This window comes from Pan troglodytes, chromosome 7 (genome assembly GCF_028858775.2).
Source record: "Pan troglodytes isolate AG18354 chromosome 7, NHGRI_mPanTro3-v2.0_pri, whole genome shotgun sequence".
Lineage (NCBI taxonomy): Eukaryota > Metazoa > Chordata > Mammalia > Primates > Hominidae > Pan > Pan troglodytes.
Genome location: NC_072405.2, coordinates 153034103 through 153050384, shown reverse-complemented (window position 1 = coordinate 153050384; position 16282 = coordinate 153034103). Strand labels below are relative to the sequence as shown.

General features: G+C 45.2%; 1 protein-coding gene and 1 long non-coding RNA gene across 8 annotated transcripts in view; one reads left to right on the top strand and one right to left on the bottom strand.

The window, feature by feature from the left end:
* Nucleotides 1-14107, top strand: part of LOC104007786 (uncharacterized) — a 24845-nt gene extending 10738 nt beyond the window's left edge. For all 6 annotated transcript variants that reach the window (XR_001720477.4, XR_001720478.4, XR_001720476.4 and 3 more), the window contains 2 exons: nucleotides 7952-8055; nucleotides 8787-14107. This is a non-coding gene — a long non-coding RNA (uncharacterized LOC104007786). The remainder of the gene's footprint in view (nucleotides 1-7951; nucleotides 8056-8786) is intronic.
* Nucleotides 12900-16282, bottom strand: LY6K (lymphocyte antigen 6 family member K). 2 transcript variants are annotated; one of them, XM_519990.9, is made up of 3 exons: nucleotides 15763-16282; nucleotides 14680-14793; nucleotides 12900-13272 (listed from the first exon to the last, which is right to left on the bottom strand). In XM_519990.9, exons 1-3 carry the CDS (start codon nucleotides 16037-16039, stop codon nucleotides 12992-12994), a joined length of 672 nt encoding a protein of 223 aa, XP_519990.3. In that variant the 5' UTR covers nucleotides 16040-16282; the 3' UTR covers nucleotides 12900-12991. The 2 variants fall into 2 exon arrangements, with proteins under 2 accessions (XP_519990.3, XP_063673514.1); XM_063817444.1 differs by lacking the exon at nucleotides 12900-13272 and adding an exon at nucleotides 13374-13519.

The following is a 16282-nucleotide window of genomic DNA, read 5'->3' as shown; positions in this document are numbered from 1 at the left end:
GTGGCATCAGATTCTCATAGGAGCACAAACCCTATTGTAAACTGTGCATGTGAGGGATTTGGGTTGCATGCTCCTTATGAGAATCTGATGATCTGAGGTGGAACAGTTTCATCCCGAAACCATCCTTCTGCCTCATCCATGGAAAAATTGTCTTCCATGAAACTGGCCCCTGGTACCAAAAAGGTTGGGGACTGCTGCTGATGTATAGCAAAGGGTGAAGAAACAGAGTCAATAATTACATCGACTTATATACAACTATGCCAGACCTTGTCTCCATGTCCCCGATACCAAGGCTTTTTCTGTATTTTCCATTCTCTTTTTAAATTTTGTGATCTTCAGTCTGATGGTTCCTACCTACCATTCTTCTTGTTTACTCTTCCTTTCTCTGATTGTCTAATATGCTATTAAATTCACCTCTTGGGCCTTTCTATCATACCCTTGATTTCTATTTCATTAACTTCTACCACTTTGTTATTTTCTTCATACCTACTTTCTGACTTTTAAAGCGGAATTTTTTTGTTGTTTGCTTTTGAAGTAGGGTCTCGCTTTGTCGCCTGGCTGGAGTGCAGTGGCACGATCACGGCTTGCTGCAGCCTTGACTTCCTGGGCTCACGGCATCCTCCCATTTTAGCCTCCCGAATAGCTGGGACTACAGGTGTGCGCCATCATGCCCATCTATGTTTTGCATTTTTTTGTAGAGATGGGGTCTCATTTTGTTGCCCAGACTGGTCTCAAACTCCTGGGCTCAAGCGATTCGCCAGACTTGGCCTCCCAAAGTGCTAGGATTACAGGCATGAGCTCACACGCTTAGCAAAATCGAATGTTTAATGTATTACTTTTCCAATTTTCTTCTCTCCTATTATAAACATTTAAATTTCTAACTGCTTATAAATTTCTCCTTGAGTACTGCTTTAGCTTTACCCTGAAGGTTTTTTTTTTTTTCATTTTGGTATAGATTTTTAACTGTTCAATTTAAAGTATTTTAACATTTTCAGTTTGGTTCCCCCCTCCAATTGTTTTAGAGACAGGGTCTTGCTCTGTCACCCAGGCTGGAGTGCAGTGGCCCAATCATACCTCACTGTAACTCGAACTCCTGGGCTCAATCAACCCTCCTGCCTCAGCCTCCCAAATAGCTAGTACCATAGGCATGCAACACCACACTCAGCTATCTTAAAATTTTTTGTAGGGATGGGGTATTGTCATCTTGCCCTTGCTGGTCTCAAACTCCTTGGCTCAAGCAATACTCCTGCCTCAGCCCCTCAAAGCTCTGGGTAGTTTTCCATCTTTGAGAAGAAGGCCTGATCTGTAATTGTTGGGTGCAAGGTCCCACATATGTATATTCAGTCAGTCTTGTCAGTTATCTTGTTCAGTGTTTTCACTATACTTTGCATTCTAGATCTATCAATTATTGAACAATGTGTGTTAAAATATTTCATTATATTGTCGGTTTTATCAATTTTTCCCTGTATTTACAACATCTTTTACTTCCTTATATTGAAACACCTCTGGAAGACATAATTTTAAATTGTTAACATATTTTTATAGTGACTTGAATATTTTGTCATTTATGTCTATTAATACTTTTTGCCTTGAGGTCTATTTATCTCATATTAATAGTATAAGTCCACTATATCTTCTGCCATTTTTTGTATGATTAACTTTTCTCTGGTCTTATGTTTTGGGTGTATCTTTTTATGGATTAAAACAAAAAATCAGTATAATAATTAGCTTCAAACTGGTGATTTTTTGTTTTCTTTTTTGAGATGAGGTCTGACTGTTGCCCAGACTTGAATGTAGTAGTGTGATTGTGGCTCCCTGCAGCCTAAAACTCCCAGGCTCAACCCATCCTCCCACCTCAGCCTCCCAAGTAGCTGGGACTACAGGAACACACCACCATGCCTGGTTAACTTTTGTATTTTTTTTTTTTGTAGGGAGGAGGCTTTGCCATGTTGCCCAGGCTAGAACTGGTGATTTTATTTGTTGTCACTGCTAAGGAATAAGGATATATTTCTATCATCTTGTTTAGTTCTTTTTATTTCTTTTATGCTTTTCACCATTCAATATTGATCTCTTATTTTTCTACACATACATAGAAGTTTAAAACTGGATTTCTATCATTTTGCATTTTGGAATTTACTCTTTATGTCTAATTTTTTCTTTCTTTCTTTCTTTCTTTTTTTTTGAGATGGATACTCGCTCTGTTGCCCAGGCTGGAGTGCAGTGGCACGATCTTGGCTCACTGCAACCTCTGTCTCCCGGGCTCAAGTGATTCTCCTGCCTCAGCTTCCTGAGTAGCTGGCACTACAGGCGTGTGTCACCACGCCTGGCTAGTTTTTTTGTATTTTTCCTATTTTTGTATTTTTGTAGAGACGGGGTTTCATCATGTTAGCCAGAATGGTCTCGATCTCCTGACCTCGTGATCTGCCTGCCTCTGCCTCCCAAAGTGCTGGGATTACAGGCATAAGCCACTGCACCCGGCCAAATTTTTTCAGTATATCTGAACCTCCTTGTGAACTCTGCAAAAACTACAGAACAACTCTATCACCTCCCTCTTTCCTTTTATGCCACATGTGTCTAGTATTATCACTCTTATTTTCTTTAAGCCCCCATAAATTGGAAATTCTTATTGTGCTATCTATTCAGCGATAGTTTTGATTTTTCCGTATGTCTTAGTCTTCTTTAGCTGCCATAATAAATTACCGCAAACTGGGAGGCTTAAACAACAGACATTTATTTCTCACAGTTCTGGAGGCTGGGAAGTCCAAGATCTAGGTGCAGGCAGATTCAGTATCTGGTGAAGGCTCACTCTCTGGTTCATAGATGGCAACTTGTCATGATGTCCTCACATGGTGGAGAGAGAAGGAGCTCTCTGGTGGCTCTTCATATTAGGAGACTAATTTTACCAGATCGGAGGCTAACACCTATGACCTCATTCAACCTTAATTACTTACTCCAAATGCGGCCATTTTGGAGATTAGGGCTTCAATATGTGAATTTGTGGGGTGGGTAGGAAAAACAACACAACTCAATCCATAGCACCACACATTAGTATATCTTTTTCTATGATTCCTTCTTTCATTCCATCTGCCTGTCTGATATTATTTTCACTCCTTTTAAAGAATATTTTGGGAGTTCATTTAGTAATGGCTGAGCAGTGGTAAAAAATTTCAGTTTTGTATTTATCAGAAAATGCCTTTATTCAAATATTCTATTCTACCTTAATTTCTTGTCATTTTCTTTCAACACTTCGGAGACACTAGTACACCATCTTCTAACTTCCATAATCAAATTGAGAAGTCAGTGCAAGTGTAATTGTTTTATTTTTTAGATGTATGTCTTTTCTCTCTGGCAGGTTTTAAATTTTCCTCTTGGCTTTGGAGTCCTGAAGTGATACTCTGAATGTGCCTCAATATGATTACTTTATCTGAGTATTCATGTCTTTAATCAATTTTGGAAAAACCACTCATTGTTATTTCTTCAAATATTGTCTGTACTCTCTTCTTCTGAAATTTTGCTTATTTCTATATCAGACTGTCTAATTCTATTCTCCCTGTCTTCTAGTTTATTCTTTGTATTTTCCAGCTCTTATTATCTCTAGGTCACATTTGAGTAGTTTCTTCAGCTCATGTTCCAGTTTCTTATTCTCTCTACATCTGTGTCTAATCTGTTATTTAATTTATCCCTTGAGTTTTAACATATGATGGTTATATATTTTTTTACTTCTGGATGTTCTCTTTAGATTTTTTTTTAATTTTGGGGGGGTCAAGTCTGCCCAATATTTTTCTGATGGTATTGTATTCTTTCCTGATGCTTTTTATGATTTTTTTCTTTCTTTAAAGTTATTTTATTTTTATAAAACAAAGTTGGGGTCTTCCTATGTTGCCCAGGCTTGTCTCTAACTCCTGGGCTCAAGCGATCTTCCCGACTTGGCCTCCCAAAGTGCTGGGATTACAGGTATGAGCCACCATGCCCAGCTGATCTTTTATTTCTTTAAGGAAACTTATTTTGTATTTGGTATCTATTTTTTCCAATGTTTAAAACCTTTTATGCTCTAATTCTACTCACTCATTGCTTCTTGTTTTTATTTTTCTTTTGTAAATTTTGATTTATAGCAGATTTATGGAGATAGTATCTGTGAGAATTCTATGATTTCTGGACTCAGAGTCTGTCCCTTCAGAGAGAATTTTCCTTTGATTTCCAGGCATCTATAGAGTGAAACCAATCCATTATTACCTTACATTTGTTTCTTGGTTTAGAGTTTAGTGTATTTAACTAGTAATATAAATACAAACCCTGTACTCTGGAAGTTTCTGGATTCTGAGGTGAAACTTCTCTTCCTATTTGTACCTTCATGCAGAGCCAATAGTGAGGCAGACAGGGTTGTGCAGAGTGTGTCTTTCTTCCTAGTTCAGTATTTAATTTAAGATATATCCCTTCCTAAGCTCCTAATTTATGTGTTTTTTTCATTTTAACTTCCTATCTTATGGACATCCGTTGCCTTGTCTCTTATCCCCTACATGTGGCACAAGATAATTAGACAAAAGCAAACATTCTCAAGGAAGCTTTCAGCCTCCTGACTTAACTACCATGTTGAATCATGATCCAGTTCCCATTTTATTTTTGGCCTCTGAAATGTTCGTGTTAACTTGGCATAGAGTGGAAAAGGATTTAAGATATTTTTTCATTCAGGATTTAAAAGTGTTTTTTTTTATTTTAATTTTTTTAAAACCTGAACAGCCAGAGAATCAGATGAAGTGTTTTATAATAGAAGAGTTTTAAGCTATTACTATAGTCTGAATGTCATGTCCCTCCAAAATGTTGCAGTCTAATCTCCATTGCGTTGGTATTAAGAGGTGGGGCCCTTTGGGAAGTAATTAGATCATGAAAGTTCCATCCTCATAAATGGGATTAATGCTGTTATAAAAGAGATTGAAAGGAGCATTCTAGCTCCTTCTGCCACATGAGTACACATAGAAGGTGTCATCTGTGAGGAACAGGCTCTAATCAAACATTGGCTAATCTGGTGAGGGCTCAGAAGAAGAGGAGAGCTATAGAGAAAATCCTCAGTCTTCTTGGAGATTATCCAAGTGGTCATGATCAAAATCTGGGTAGAAACATGGACAGTAAAGCCCATTCTTATGAAGTACCAGACAGAAATGAGGGACAGATTATCAGAAACTGAAGGAAAGGCAATCCTTGTTACTAAGTGGCAAATAACTTGGCTGAATTGTGTTCATGTTCTAGCCTTTCGTAGAAGGAATAACTTATCAGCAACAAGGTAGAATATTTGGCAGAAGAAATCTCTTAGCAAAGTGTTCAGGGTGTGGCACAGCTTCTCTTGACTGCTTTTAGTGAAATGCAAGAAGAGAGTCATGAATTAAAGACAGAATTTATCATCAAAAGGGAAGCAAAACTTGAATATTTGGAAAATTCTGAGCCTGACACTATTGTAAAGAATGTGAAAGTGTGTCCAGGAGAGACACCAAAGGTGTGGTCAAGCAAATGTTTGATAACGAGATTAGTATGGATAGAAGGAAACTGTGTGTTATTTATTAAGACAATGGAGGAATGATCTTGAGGGCATTTCTGAGACTTTCATGTGTGGGCAGCAAGCCACCCAAGTACCAAGGCAAGAGACCGAGGGCACGAGCTGTTCCAGTATAATACAATATATGAGAATAGTTATACTATATGTAGATCATAGATATGATTATATATGAATATCATTAATCATTAGTTTGTGGTAATTACTCTTTTTTCCAATATTATAATAATCCTTGCTCTACAATCATAACCTAGGAAAAACCAGGCCGTACAGAGATACGAGCTGAGGGGGCATAGTGAGAAGTGACCAGAAGACAAGAGTGCGAGCCTTCTGTTATGCCCGGACAGGGCCACCAGAGGGCTCCTTGGTCTAGCAGTAACGCCAGCGTCTGGGAAGACGCCTGCTGCCAAGTGGACCTTGGTCTAGCGGTAGCATCAGTGTCAAGGAAAAATACCCGCCACTTAGCAGACCGGGAAAGGGAGTCTCCCTTTCCCCAGGGGAGTTTAGAGAAGACTCTACTCCTCCACCTCTTGTGGAGGGCCTGACATCAGTCAGGCTCGCCCGCAGTTATCTGGAGGCCTAACCATCTCCCTGTGATGCTGTGCTTCAGTGGTCATGCTCCTAGTCCGCCTTCATGTTCCGTCCTGTACCCCTGGCTCTGCCTTTTAGATAGCAGTAGCAAATTAGTGAAAGTACTAAAAGTCTCTGATAAGCAGAAATAATGGCATAAGCTGTCTCTCTCTCTCTCTCTCCTCTCTTTCTCTGCCTCGGCTGCCAGGCAGGAAAGGGCCCCCTGTCCAGTGGACACGTGACCCACGTGACCTTACCTATCATTGGAGATGGTTCACACTCCTTATCCTGCTGCTTTGTCTTGTATCCAATAAATATCAGTGCAGCCTGGCATTCGGGGCCACTACTGGTTTCCACGTCTTGGTGGTAGTGGTACCCCGGGCCCAGCTGTCTTTTATCTCTTTGTCTTGTGTCTTTATTTCCACACTCTCTCATCTCCACACATGGAGAGAAAACCCACCGACCCTGTGGGGCTGGACCCTACATTCATGGATGTCTCATCCACCACAGGTCCAGAACACCAGGGTCTTGGGAGCAGAATGATTTCAAGGCTTTGCTCTCAGGATTCCAGTTTTGGGCCTGCATTGGCTGTTACAGCTGTGGCTCAAGCAGGCCCAGGACCAGTTCAGAGTGCCCCTCTGGAAGGCATATGCGGTAAACCTCGGCAGCATCTGTACGGTATCATTTCCACACGGGCTTTGGAGGGATGGTTGCCTCCACCTAGATTTCAAAGGATACCTCAGACAGACGTAGGACAGAGGCAGAAAACAGCCACAGGTGTGGCAGGGGTCACTGGAGAGAGCATTACTCAGTGGCATCATAAAAGCAGGGCTGCCCTGAAGACCCCAGACCAGTAGAGCCACCAGCAGGCAGCTCCAGCCTGTGAGAGGTGCATATAGCAAAGCCAGGAGGGAGGGCTGCAGGGCTGCCAAAAACCTTGGGGGTTCAAGCCCCACCCCAGTGTGTCCAGAATGTGGGGCATGGATTAAAAAATATTTTGGAGACTTAAGATTTAATGTTTGCCCTGTTGGGTTTTGGACTTGATCAGGGCCTGTCATTCCTTCCTTCCTATTTCTCTATGTTGAAATAAGCATGTTTATCTTATGCCTGTCCCACCATTGTATTTTGGAAGCATGTCATTTGTTTGATTTTGCACGTTCATGGCTGGAGACAAATTTGCCTCAGAATAAATCTTACCTTGAGTTTCATCCATATCTGTTTTACGTGATATTTAGATAAGACTTTGGATTTTAGAATTTTGATGCTGGAACTACGTTAAGACTTAACTGAAGTTAAGAGTTTTGAGATGGAATGAATTTATTTTAAATGTCAGAAAGACATGAGTTTGGGGACGGGCAGGGGCAGAATGGTGTGGTACAATGTTTGTGTCCCTTCAAAATTCATATTGAAACCTAATCACCATTGTGTTGGTATTAAGAGGTGCAACCCAGCCAGACGTGGTGGCTCACGCCTGTAATCCCAGCACTTTGGAAGGCCGAGGCAGGCGGATCACCTTAGGTCAGGAGTTTGAGACCAGCCTCGCCAATATGGCAAAACCCCATCTCTACTAAAAGTACAAAAATTAGGTGGGTGTGGTGGCAGGTGCCTGTAATTCTGGCTACTCAGGAGGCTGAGGCAGGAGAATAGCTTGAACCCAGGAGGAGGAGGAGGCTGCAGTGGGCTGAGATGTCGCCACTGCACTCCAGCCTGGGTGACAAGAGCGAGACTTCATGTCAAAAAAAAAAAAAAGAGGTGCATCCCTTTGGGAGGCACCCCTCATGAATGTGATTCATGCCTTTATGAAAGAGACTGAAGGGAATGTCTTCGCCTCTTTAGGTCTTTCCAGAGACACATAGAAGGTGCCATCTATGAGGAACAGGCCTTCACCAGACATCAAATCTGTTGGCATCTTGATCTTTGACTTCTCCACCGCCAGAACTGTGAGCAATAAATTTCTGTTCTTTACAAATTAATTAGTCTAAGGTCTTCTGTTATAGGTGGCTATCTAATGGGGCAGATTGTTGGGAACAAGTTTCTATACTCTTTATTTTTCTTATAGTACATGACTAAATTCTCCACTTTAATGTTTTATTGCAGTGGTAACAATGTATAGGCTTATCATGTTTTTGCACTTAGATAGAACACTTCTAATGCTTCACCACTAAGTATGGTGTTTGCTTTAGGTTTCTGGTAAGTAACTTTTTTCAAAATATTGAAATTGCCTTCTATTCTTAGGTATCCAGGATTTTTAAAATGTTATAACTGAACGTTGATTATCATTTGGTTATTATTGCGTATTCTCTTGCTATGGTGAGTGGTATCTTTTCCTAAGATTTTTATTGTTCTCGCATTTCTGGGATAAATTGTACTTATCATAATATATTAGTATTTTCATACACTTGGATTTGATTAGCCAATATTTTATCTTTTGTTCACAATTATGATGGCTTCTAATTTCCTTTCTTGTGCTGTTTCTGTTTTATAGTATCAGTTTTGTGTTTGACCATAAAAGAATTTAGTCAGTAATAGTTTTTTAGTGCTTGAGATAGAAAGGCATTTCAGAGACCTGGACATGTTTGTTTGACCAAGCAGAGCCTTCAGAAAGTCTAGCTGTTTGGAAATTTATGAATTACTTCATGTGTATTACAGGAGGGTCATTTTCTGTTTTCAGAGATCAAGACATGAAATCCATGTTCAAGATACTTTCCAGTGTGTCTTCATGTGATCCTCTGAGTCCAGCCATCAGGCTACCAGCAGCTCTTGGAAACCCTGACATACTTATTCTTAGAAGACTGCTTTCCGGACTCAAAGTGGAACCTCAAATTTTCAATTTTCTTTGTTTTTAAAGCCTACACATAGGTGATGATATATACATGCATATATATTTTGGAGAATTCATAATTCTGAAAACAATGCTGGTCTTCCAGAACCCACCCATTCCCCTTTCCCCGTGTGTGCTCCGAGCTGTGGTGGCACGTGAAAAGGGGTCCTTCCAGCAGTGGCCCACAGCCCTGGGCTCCATACTTGCTCACTTCATTTACAAGAGCAAGAAATACACATTCTTGTGTTGTTTAAGTCATTATGATGTGGGGATTTGCATTACTCACACACCTGATCTAGTAGTAACACAGTAGCCTGTTTTAGCAATATCATTTATTCAATAAGCCATTCTTTCCCCATTAGTTTTGAGCCTTCATTTATTGTGCACTAAGTTCTGGTTATTTTTAGTGGTTGTAATCTCCTTTCCTACTCTCTTAATCATGGGGTTGCCAACATCTGCTCTGTGTTTCTGTGCCATCTATAGCCTCTGGCCTTGGTACTGCTTCAAAACTGATATTTCTAACCTTACTTTGACTTCTCCATTCAGTGAAGTTCCCATAGTTCATCACTCAACTGCTCTCTTTCCATCGTGACCTTCTGAACTAGCTCACACCCAGATATACTTTTGTTATCTGCCTTTCCCCCTCATAAACATGGGCTGCTGCTGGGGAAAATCCACTACAGAACTCTTGCAGGTCTCTGCAAATGTTTAATGCCCTGTCTTAGCCATGACCTCCACAATGCTGGGCTATCCTATGTTATGTCCCCTAAGATATCCCTTCTCTCTTGCCTTTGGGGATAGTCCTAAGCTTCCATCATGGCACTCAAAGTCCAACCTTATTTGTACCTTCATTCTCTGAGCAGACACCACCGTATTCTGTTTCACAGAGAAAATGTGACTGCTGGGGATAATTCTTTCAACTTCCTGGCCCCTTCCTATACATGATCTTTCTCTGTATTCTTGCCTATTGCTCTTCCATGTTGATAGAAGTGTCTGTTCTCCTTGTCAGTGTCTCGGCCTTGGATCTGTCCCCTAGTCTATTCTGCCTGTGTAAGGACCTTCCCTGACCAGCTGGGCCACCATCTCCTGCTTCTCCAATCCCTCACTCTAGACTGACTCTTAACCTTTGGTCAACAATACTTGAGCTTTTACATTCATAATGGAGCATCTGGGTTGAACCTTGTTCTTTTCTAGACACTACCCTCCGTTCTGTCTTCCATCCATGGTGACTTTTCTAGAAAGAGCATCTATCACACTGGAGACAGCAAACTCCTTGATCCATTCTAATTCCTAACCCTGCAATAATTTTCTGTCTCCCTTACTCAAGTAATTGGGAGTGCTCCTAGTGTTACCAGAGACCCAACAGTTCCCAATTTCGAACTTGTCCGTGTTCACATTTCTTGACTTGCTATGATTTTACATCACAGATTACATCCTTCATTTGAAGAGACTCTAATGGAAGGTTGCCATGGAAACTCTCTCATGTGGCTGACCTCCTACCTCACTTGCTCTTTCTGAATGAAGTTCCCACTTTTGCCTGCCTTAATGAAAGTAATGCTCCCCAAACTCAAGCCCAGGGCTGCGAATTGGAAGCATCTGGGGCTATTGTTTCTGGGTGCTGGTGTGAATGGCAGGATGTGAACACAAGCCTATGATGGGCAAAAAGATGGACACACAGGCAGAGCCTGACAGGTGCTGGTGGTCCTATCTGGTCCTGAGTTGCTGGGACCCTCCTTGCCCACTGCCCCTAGAATGGACTTTGGCCTCAGGTTTGAAGTGTTCAGATGTGACTGAGATGAGCCTTTTCCCCATGCCTCAGGAATAGCAAAGAAACTCTATCTGGAAGGTTCCCCAGGGTTCCCCACCCAGCAGCCTCTGGTATTAGACCAGGCAGTGGCTGGCCAGGATGGTGGGGACAGAAGGGAGACAAAAGTGAGCAGTGGGTGGGGTCACATCCTCCCTGACATTGAATAGACAACATGGGGAGGAAGGATGAGTGATCTTTAGAACGTTCATGGAAAATGCATATTGGGAAAAAGAATGCATGAATTTAGAATTATTTTGCAACAAAATAAACTTGTACTAACTTGTGAAAACATGTCTGAAGAGGATCTAGTTTGAGGCCCTAAGAAGTAGAAGGCAACAGTTTGAACAGAGCTCCTATCAGACACATGAATTCTGCTAAAATTGAAACCAGAACAAACATGCAATCGATGGTGAAGCTTGGCTGGAAACGTGGTGAAATCATTGATGATTTATTGAAAGTTTATAGGGACAATGCCTCGAAGAAATCAGCAATTTAAGTAAGCGGATAACTCATTGGAAGAAGAGAAGAGATGATGTTGGAGAGGAAGTCCACAGCAGCAGACCAGCCACATCAGTCTGTGAGGAAACAATTCATCTTGTTCGTGCCCTAATTTAAGAGGACTGATTAATAGCAGCAGAAACAATAGCCAACGCTGTAGGTATCCCAAGGTGTTCAGCTTACACAATTCTGACTGAAATTAAAGTTGAGTAAACTGTCCACTCGGTGGGTGCCAAAACTTTCTCCCAGCTCAGCTGCAGATAAGAGAAAAGCGTTCTATGGCCATTTTAAACAAGCGGAATCAAGATCCTGAAGCATTTCTTCAAATAATTATAGCCGGAGATGAAATGTGGCTTAACCAGTACACTCCTGAAGGCAAAGCTCAAGCAAAGCAATGACTACCTAGAGGTGGGCGTGGTCCCATCAGAGTAAAAGCAGACATGTCAAGGGCAAAGGTCGTGGCAACCGTTTTGTGGATGCTCAAGGCATCTTGCCTATTGACTTTCTGGAGGGCCAAAGAACAGTAACATCTTATTATGAGAGTGTACAGAGAAAGTCAGCCAAGGATTTAGCAGGAAAACACCCAGGAAATCGTCACCCCGGAAAGCTTCACCAGAGAGCCCTTCTCCACCATGACAATGCTCCTGCTCATTCCTCTCATCAAACAAGGCCAGTTTTGTGAGAGTTTCAATGGGAAATCACTAGGCATACACCTTCCAGGCCTGATTTGGTTACTTCTGTTTTATAATTTTAAAAAATCTTTAAAGGGCACCCACTTTTCTTCAGTTAATAACGTCACAAAGACTGAAGTGGCATGGTTAAATTCCCAGGGTGCCCAATTCTTTAGGGATGAACTGAATGGCTGGTACCATCACTTGCAAAAGCGTCTCGACCTCGATGGAGCTCATGCTGAGAAATAAAACATTTTTAAATTTTTATCTTTTAATTCAATTTTTTCGTGAACTTTTGAAGTCCCCTTGTATTTGTTTTCGGTGGAACTTTGAGTCTGATATCTCAGCTCCCCATGGATGGCTGCATCTTAATAGAGAAATGAACGCCATTTACCCTGATGCTCTCTACTTGGCCTAAGTTTCAGATGTTGAACACACACGTGTGGGAATTTATGAATCTGTGCACCTGTGCCAGCTGGTGGGTGAAGTCTAAGTTTCTTCAACACAATTAGTTATCTTCTGCCTCCTGGAATCTGGTAGGAAAGGTTGAGGAAAAGCAGCCATCCACAGTGCCTCCACCACTGGAATGGGGGCAGCCCTAACGTGTGCCCCACTGCCCCCCATGCTGAGGAGTCCTTCACTCCAGGGATGTCTTCACCCCAATCATTCAGACTCCCCCAGTGTTCCTGCGTCACCTGAAAGGTCGGAAGCATCTCAGCACATACTCTCCATGAGTGGTACTTAGGCCTCCCTCCCCATCAATACTGAAGCCCTCAGAGGCAGAGGGGAGTCAAGGAAAAGAGTGGCCATCAGCAATAAATGAGTTACAAGGTTGGATTTCAAAGAGAAAAACTTGTCACCAAAATCACTACTCAGGAGATCTGGACTTCCTCTGAATGTGAGTTAAAGAACCCTTGAGGGTTAAGAGCCAACTGCACCTGATCCCCACTCTCCCATCCCAAGACCCTGGGAAGTCAAACCAAGAGGTAATCAACAGAAAACAAGTTTAATGCAACAGGTGACAACGGTCTGGAGCGAGTCCATGCTCCAGAAGGCTCAGTCCGTGGCAGTCCCGTGGCTCAAGACAGGCTGAGGCCGGCTGCAATGGAGGCCAGCAGCAGGAGGATGGCCAGCCACAGCCCACCACAGCTCTCACCCATGCTCCCAGCATATTCTTTGAACACTGATGAGTTGATAGGTGGCCCCTCTAAATTGCAGTAGCGAATTTTACAACACTTGAGGTAAAAGAAGGGCATGGGCTCTTCCAGGAGAAACCACTTCTCCTCTGGCTTGGGTCTCTCAGTCGCTGCACAACCAGCGGAGCACTGCTTCGAAATCACGAAAAAACGTGGAAATATTTCTAATAGGAAATAAAGACCGAGAGAAGGCAATCACGCAATTCCAATGCCTGACACCGAGGCCCTTCTGTCTGGGTCAAAGCCTCACCCCTGGCGGCCCTGCTCAAAGGTACACACTCAATTGGGGCACCAAGGGGGAGTCGGGAGGACGAGGGCCAGGCCTGTGTGTTGAATGCTGCTTCAGGGAAGGGCTGGCTTCTGCGTGGTATGGCCTGTCCATATGCACTGGGAATGTGGGTCTAGGGGTTGCTGTTTGGGAACAAACAGGTCTCAACTTCTCAAACACAGGGTTGGCTCAGGCCTTTGTGACCACAGACAGACACATGACTCCCAGCCATTCTGGCCATCACCCAGGGTGTGGAGCTGGCCTCTTGGTGGGCCTGGCTCAACTCTGAGCTGGGGGTCTTGTCTCATGACCACACTTCATCTTATACATCACTGTACAAATCATTTTGCCATATTAAGTTATAAAGTCGATGTGGGCCACACTGAGTCTGAAGCATCACCTCAGCACCCCACCAACTTCGTGGATACCGAAGGGCTGGAGAGTGACTGCTGGGCGGAATCAGAATTCACGAGCCCTGAAGATCTCCCTGTGGGCAGAATGTGCTGGGTGTCCAGATTCCCCTTGGGGAGGGCTTCATGTACCCAGAGGTTTTCAGGGGAATCACAGATGACAGAGCAGTGGTCTCCACAATTTTTAAGGCATGCACCCTCCTTTGAGAACACACTTGAAGGCTGTACACCTTGGTTTTGTGCATCTCTTGTAAGAGTGACATAGACACTGTTCTCTGTGGCGCATTTAACATTATTAAAGCTTAATTTTTCATTTAAAAATGGATGATATGAAATCCAGATTTTCTTCCTACCTCCCAGTATTTCATCTGGACCCACTGTAGCAGGCACTGCCTTACACTAGCACAGTTCCTATGGACTGAGTGCCACCCCACTCCCCCTTCACCTCTCTCTGGCCTCTGAGAACTTTGCTCTTCACATTTTAAAGGGAAAAAAAGGCAGGGCGCGGTGGCTTACGCTTGTAATCCCAGCACTTTGGGGGGCCGAGGGCGGGTGGGTCACCTGAGGTCAGGAGTTCGAGACCAGCCTGACCAACATGGTAAAACCCCACCTCTACTAAAAATAAAAAATTAGCCAGTGTGGTGGCGCGCATCCATAATACCAGCTACTCTGGAGGCTGAGGCAGGAGAATCACTTGAACCCGGAAGGCGAGGTTGCAGTGAGCCGAGATCACACCACTGCACTCCAGCCTGACTCCGTCTCAGAAAAAAAAAAAAAAAAAAAAGGCTACTTTCTATTAGTTATTCCCCATTGAGGAAAACTAGACAGCCCTGATTCCTGAAAGCCCTCTATTCACCTGCCTTTGGGTCCCCAACAAGAGCGAAGATACTCACTCACGGCCGCTATAACGCAGTATGGCTCTGTCCATTTGCACCTCCTTGGGTTCTGGCACTCGAAAGTGTTTTCTCTCTCACAAACATGACACCACACTCTATTGTCACCCTCGTCTGAAAGGAGGAATAAAAAAGAAAGCAGAATGTTCCAGTTCTCCGTGCCTATCTGATGAACACAGCCGGCATCCGACCAGCACAAACTCGGCGGGTCCCCATCCTTCTCCCCCTGAGCAGTGGCTGGGGCCACATGACTCGAGTGAGCCGCATGGGGAGAAAGCAGGAGGGGTCTCCGGCCACGTAAGAGCTGCCCGCTTCCCCTTCGCCTTCCCCCATGATTGTAAGTGCCCTGAGGCCTCCCCAGAAGCCAGCACCAGGCTTCCTGGACAGCCTGTGGAACTGTGAGCCAATCCCACCTGTCTTCTTTATAAACTGCCCAGCCCCCGGACTTCTTTACATTCGGAGTGATTTGTCTTCTCTCCTGGGGGCTCCCCCATCCTCCCACATCCAAGCACACAACATGAGCGCACAGCGCACCCCCACTCGGCCGCAGCACCCTGACCCCAGGTCGGCCACGCTGCACCCACGGGCCCTGGCATCTCCCGGCCGACGGCTGTGGAAGTGACCCTGGGGCTTGGGTCTGCTCCCACGTGCCCTCCCGCCCACCTTCCAGGTCCACCCACCTCCCAGGTCCTGCACCCCGACTCCCTCAAAGGAGTCCTCCCTTGGGTCTGGGTTGGGCCTGGCCTAGCTCTGCAGGAGGAGCCGGCCCTCCTCCCGCAGCTGGAACGGTTCTCAGCCCGTGAAGCCCCCGGAGGCCAGGCCGGCGGGAGCCTCCAGCCTGAGGGCTCCCGGGGAAGCGCGGCCGGAGGGGGGCAAGGGCTGGGGAAGGGCCGGGCTCAGGCTGCCCCGCCGCCCTGGTGGAAGCCGCACGAGGCGAGGCTCCCCAGAGGCTTCCAGGCGCCACGGGCCCCCTGAACTCTCCGTTCTCACGGCCTGGTCGGGGCGGTGGCCACGCGGTGCCGGGCAGACGCCGCCCGGCCCCGTCCTCTCGGCCCGTGGCTGTGGAGGGCGAGCCAGGCTCACCCGTCTGCTGCGTGTCCTCTGGATCTCGTTGTCTCGCAGTCAGGTTGGCGTCTGTCCACACCCGCGGTAGGGCCACGACCAGCAGCAAGGCGAGCAGCGCCATCGTCCCCAGCGATGCCCAGTGAGGGTCAGCGCGCGACGCCCCCTCCCCGCCCTTCTGGAACCTTCGCAGCCTCCGCGCGCCTCTCCCCGGGTCTGGCCGGTAGGGGGAGCCCCGCCTGCCCCGGGGCGCGCGCCTCCCACCCGCCGGGGCCTGTCGGGGTCTTTGGAGCCCCATCTCAGGGCCTCGCGGCCACTGGCGGCCCTGAACGCCTGTTCTGAGTCCCGCCTTGTGCTGCTGCTGGAGCGGCCGGCAGCCAGGCAGGAACGGGCGCGGGAGCCCTGGGAAAGGCGCGTGTGGAAACGCAGCCCCTGAGCCCAACGGCCGTCGCCTTGGGGACCCCACAGCCCACAGAAAGCGGCCAGCGGCCAGGTAGGGGATTTTCTCCGCTGAAGAGCGCGGGCGCACCTCTGAGAACTC

Excerpts from the sequence above, each read along its gene's own strand:
- LY6K (XM_519990.9), bottom strand. The coding sequence starts at position 16,039 with ATGGGGCTCCAAAGACCCCGACAGGCCCCGGCGGGTGGGAGGCGCGCG. Across the intron at positions 14,794-15,762 it reads AGAGGACACGCAGCAGACGG|ACGAGGGTGACAATAGAGTG; the intron begins GTGAGCCTGGCT and ends TCCTCCTTTCAG. Across the intron at positions 13,273-14,679 it reads CTGCGTTATAGCGGCCGTGA|AAATATTTCCACGTTTTTTC; the intron begins GTGAGTATCTTC and ends ATTTCCTATTAG.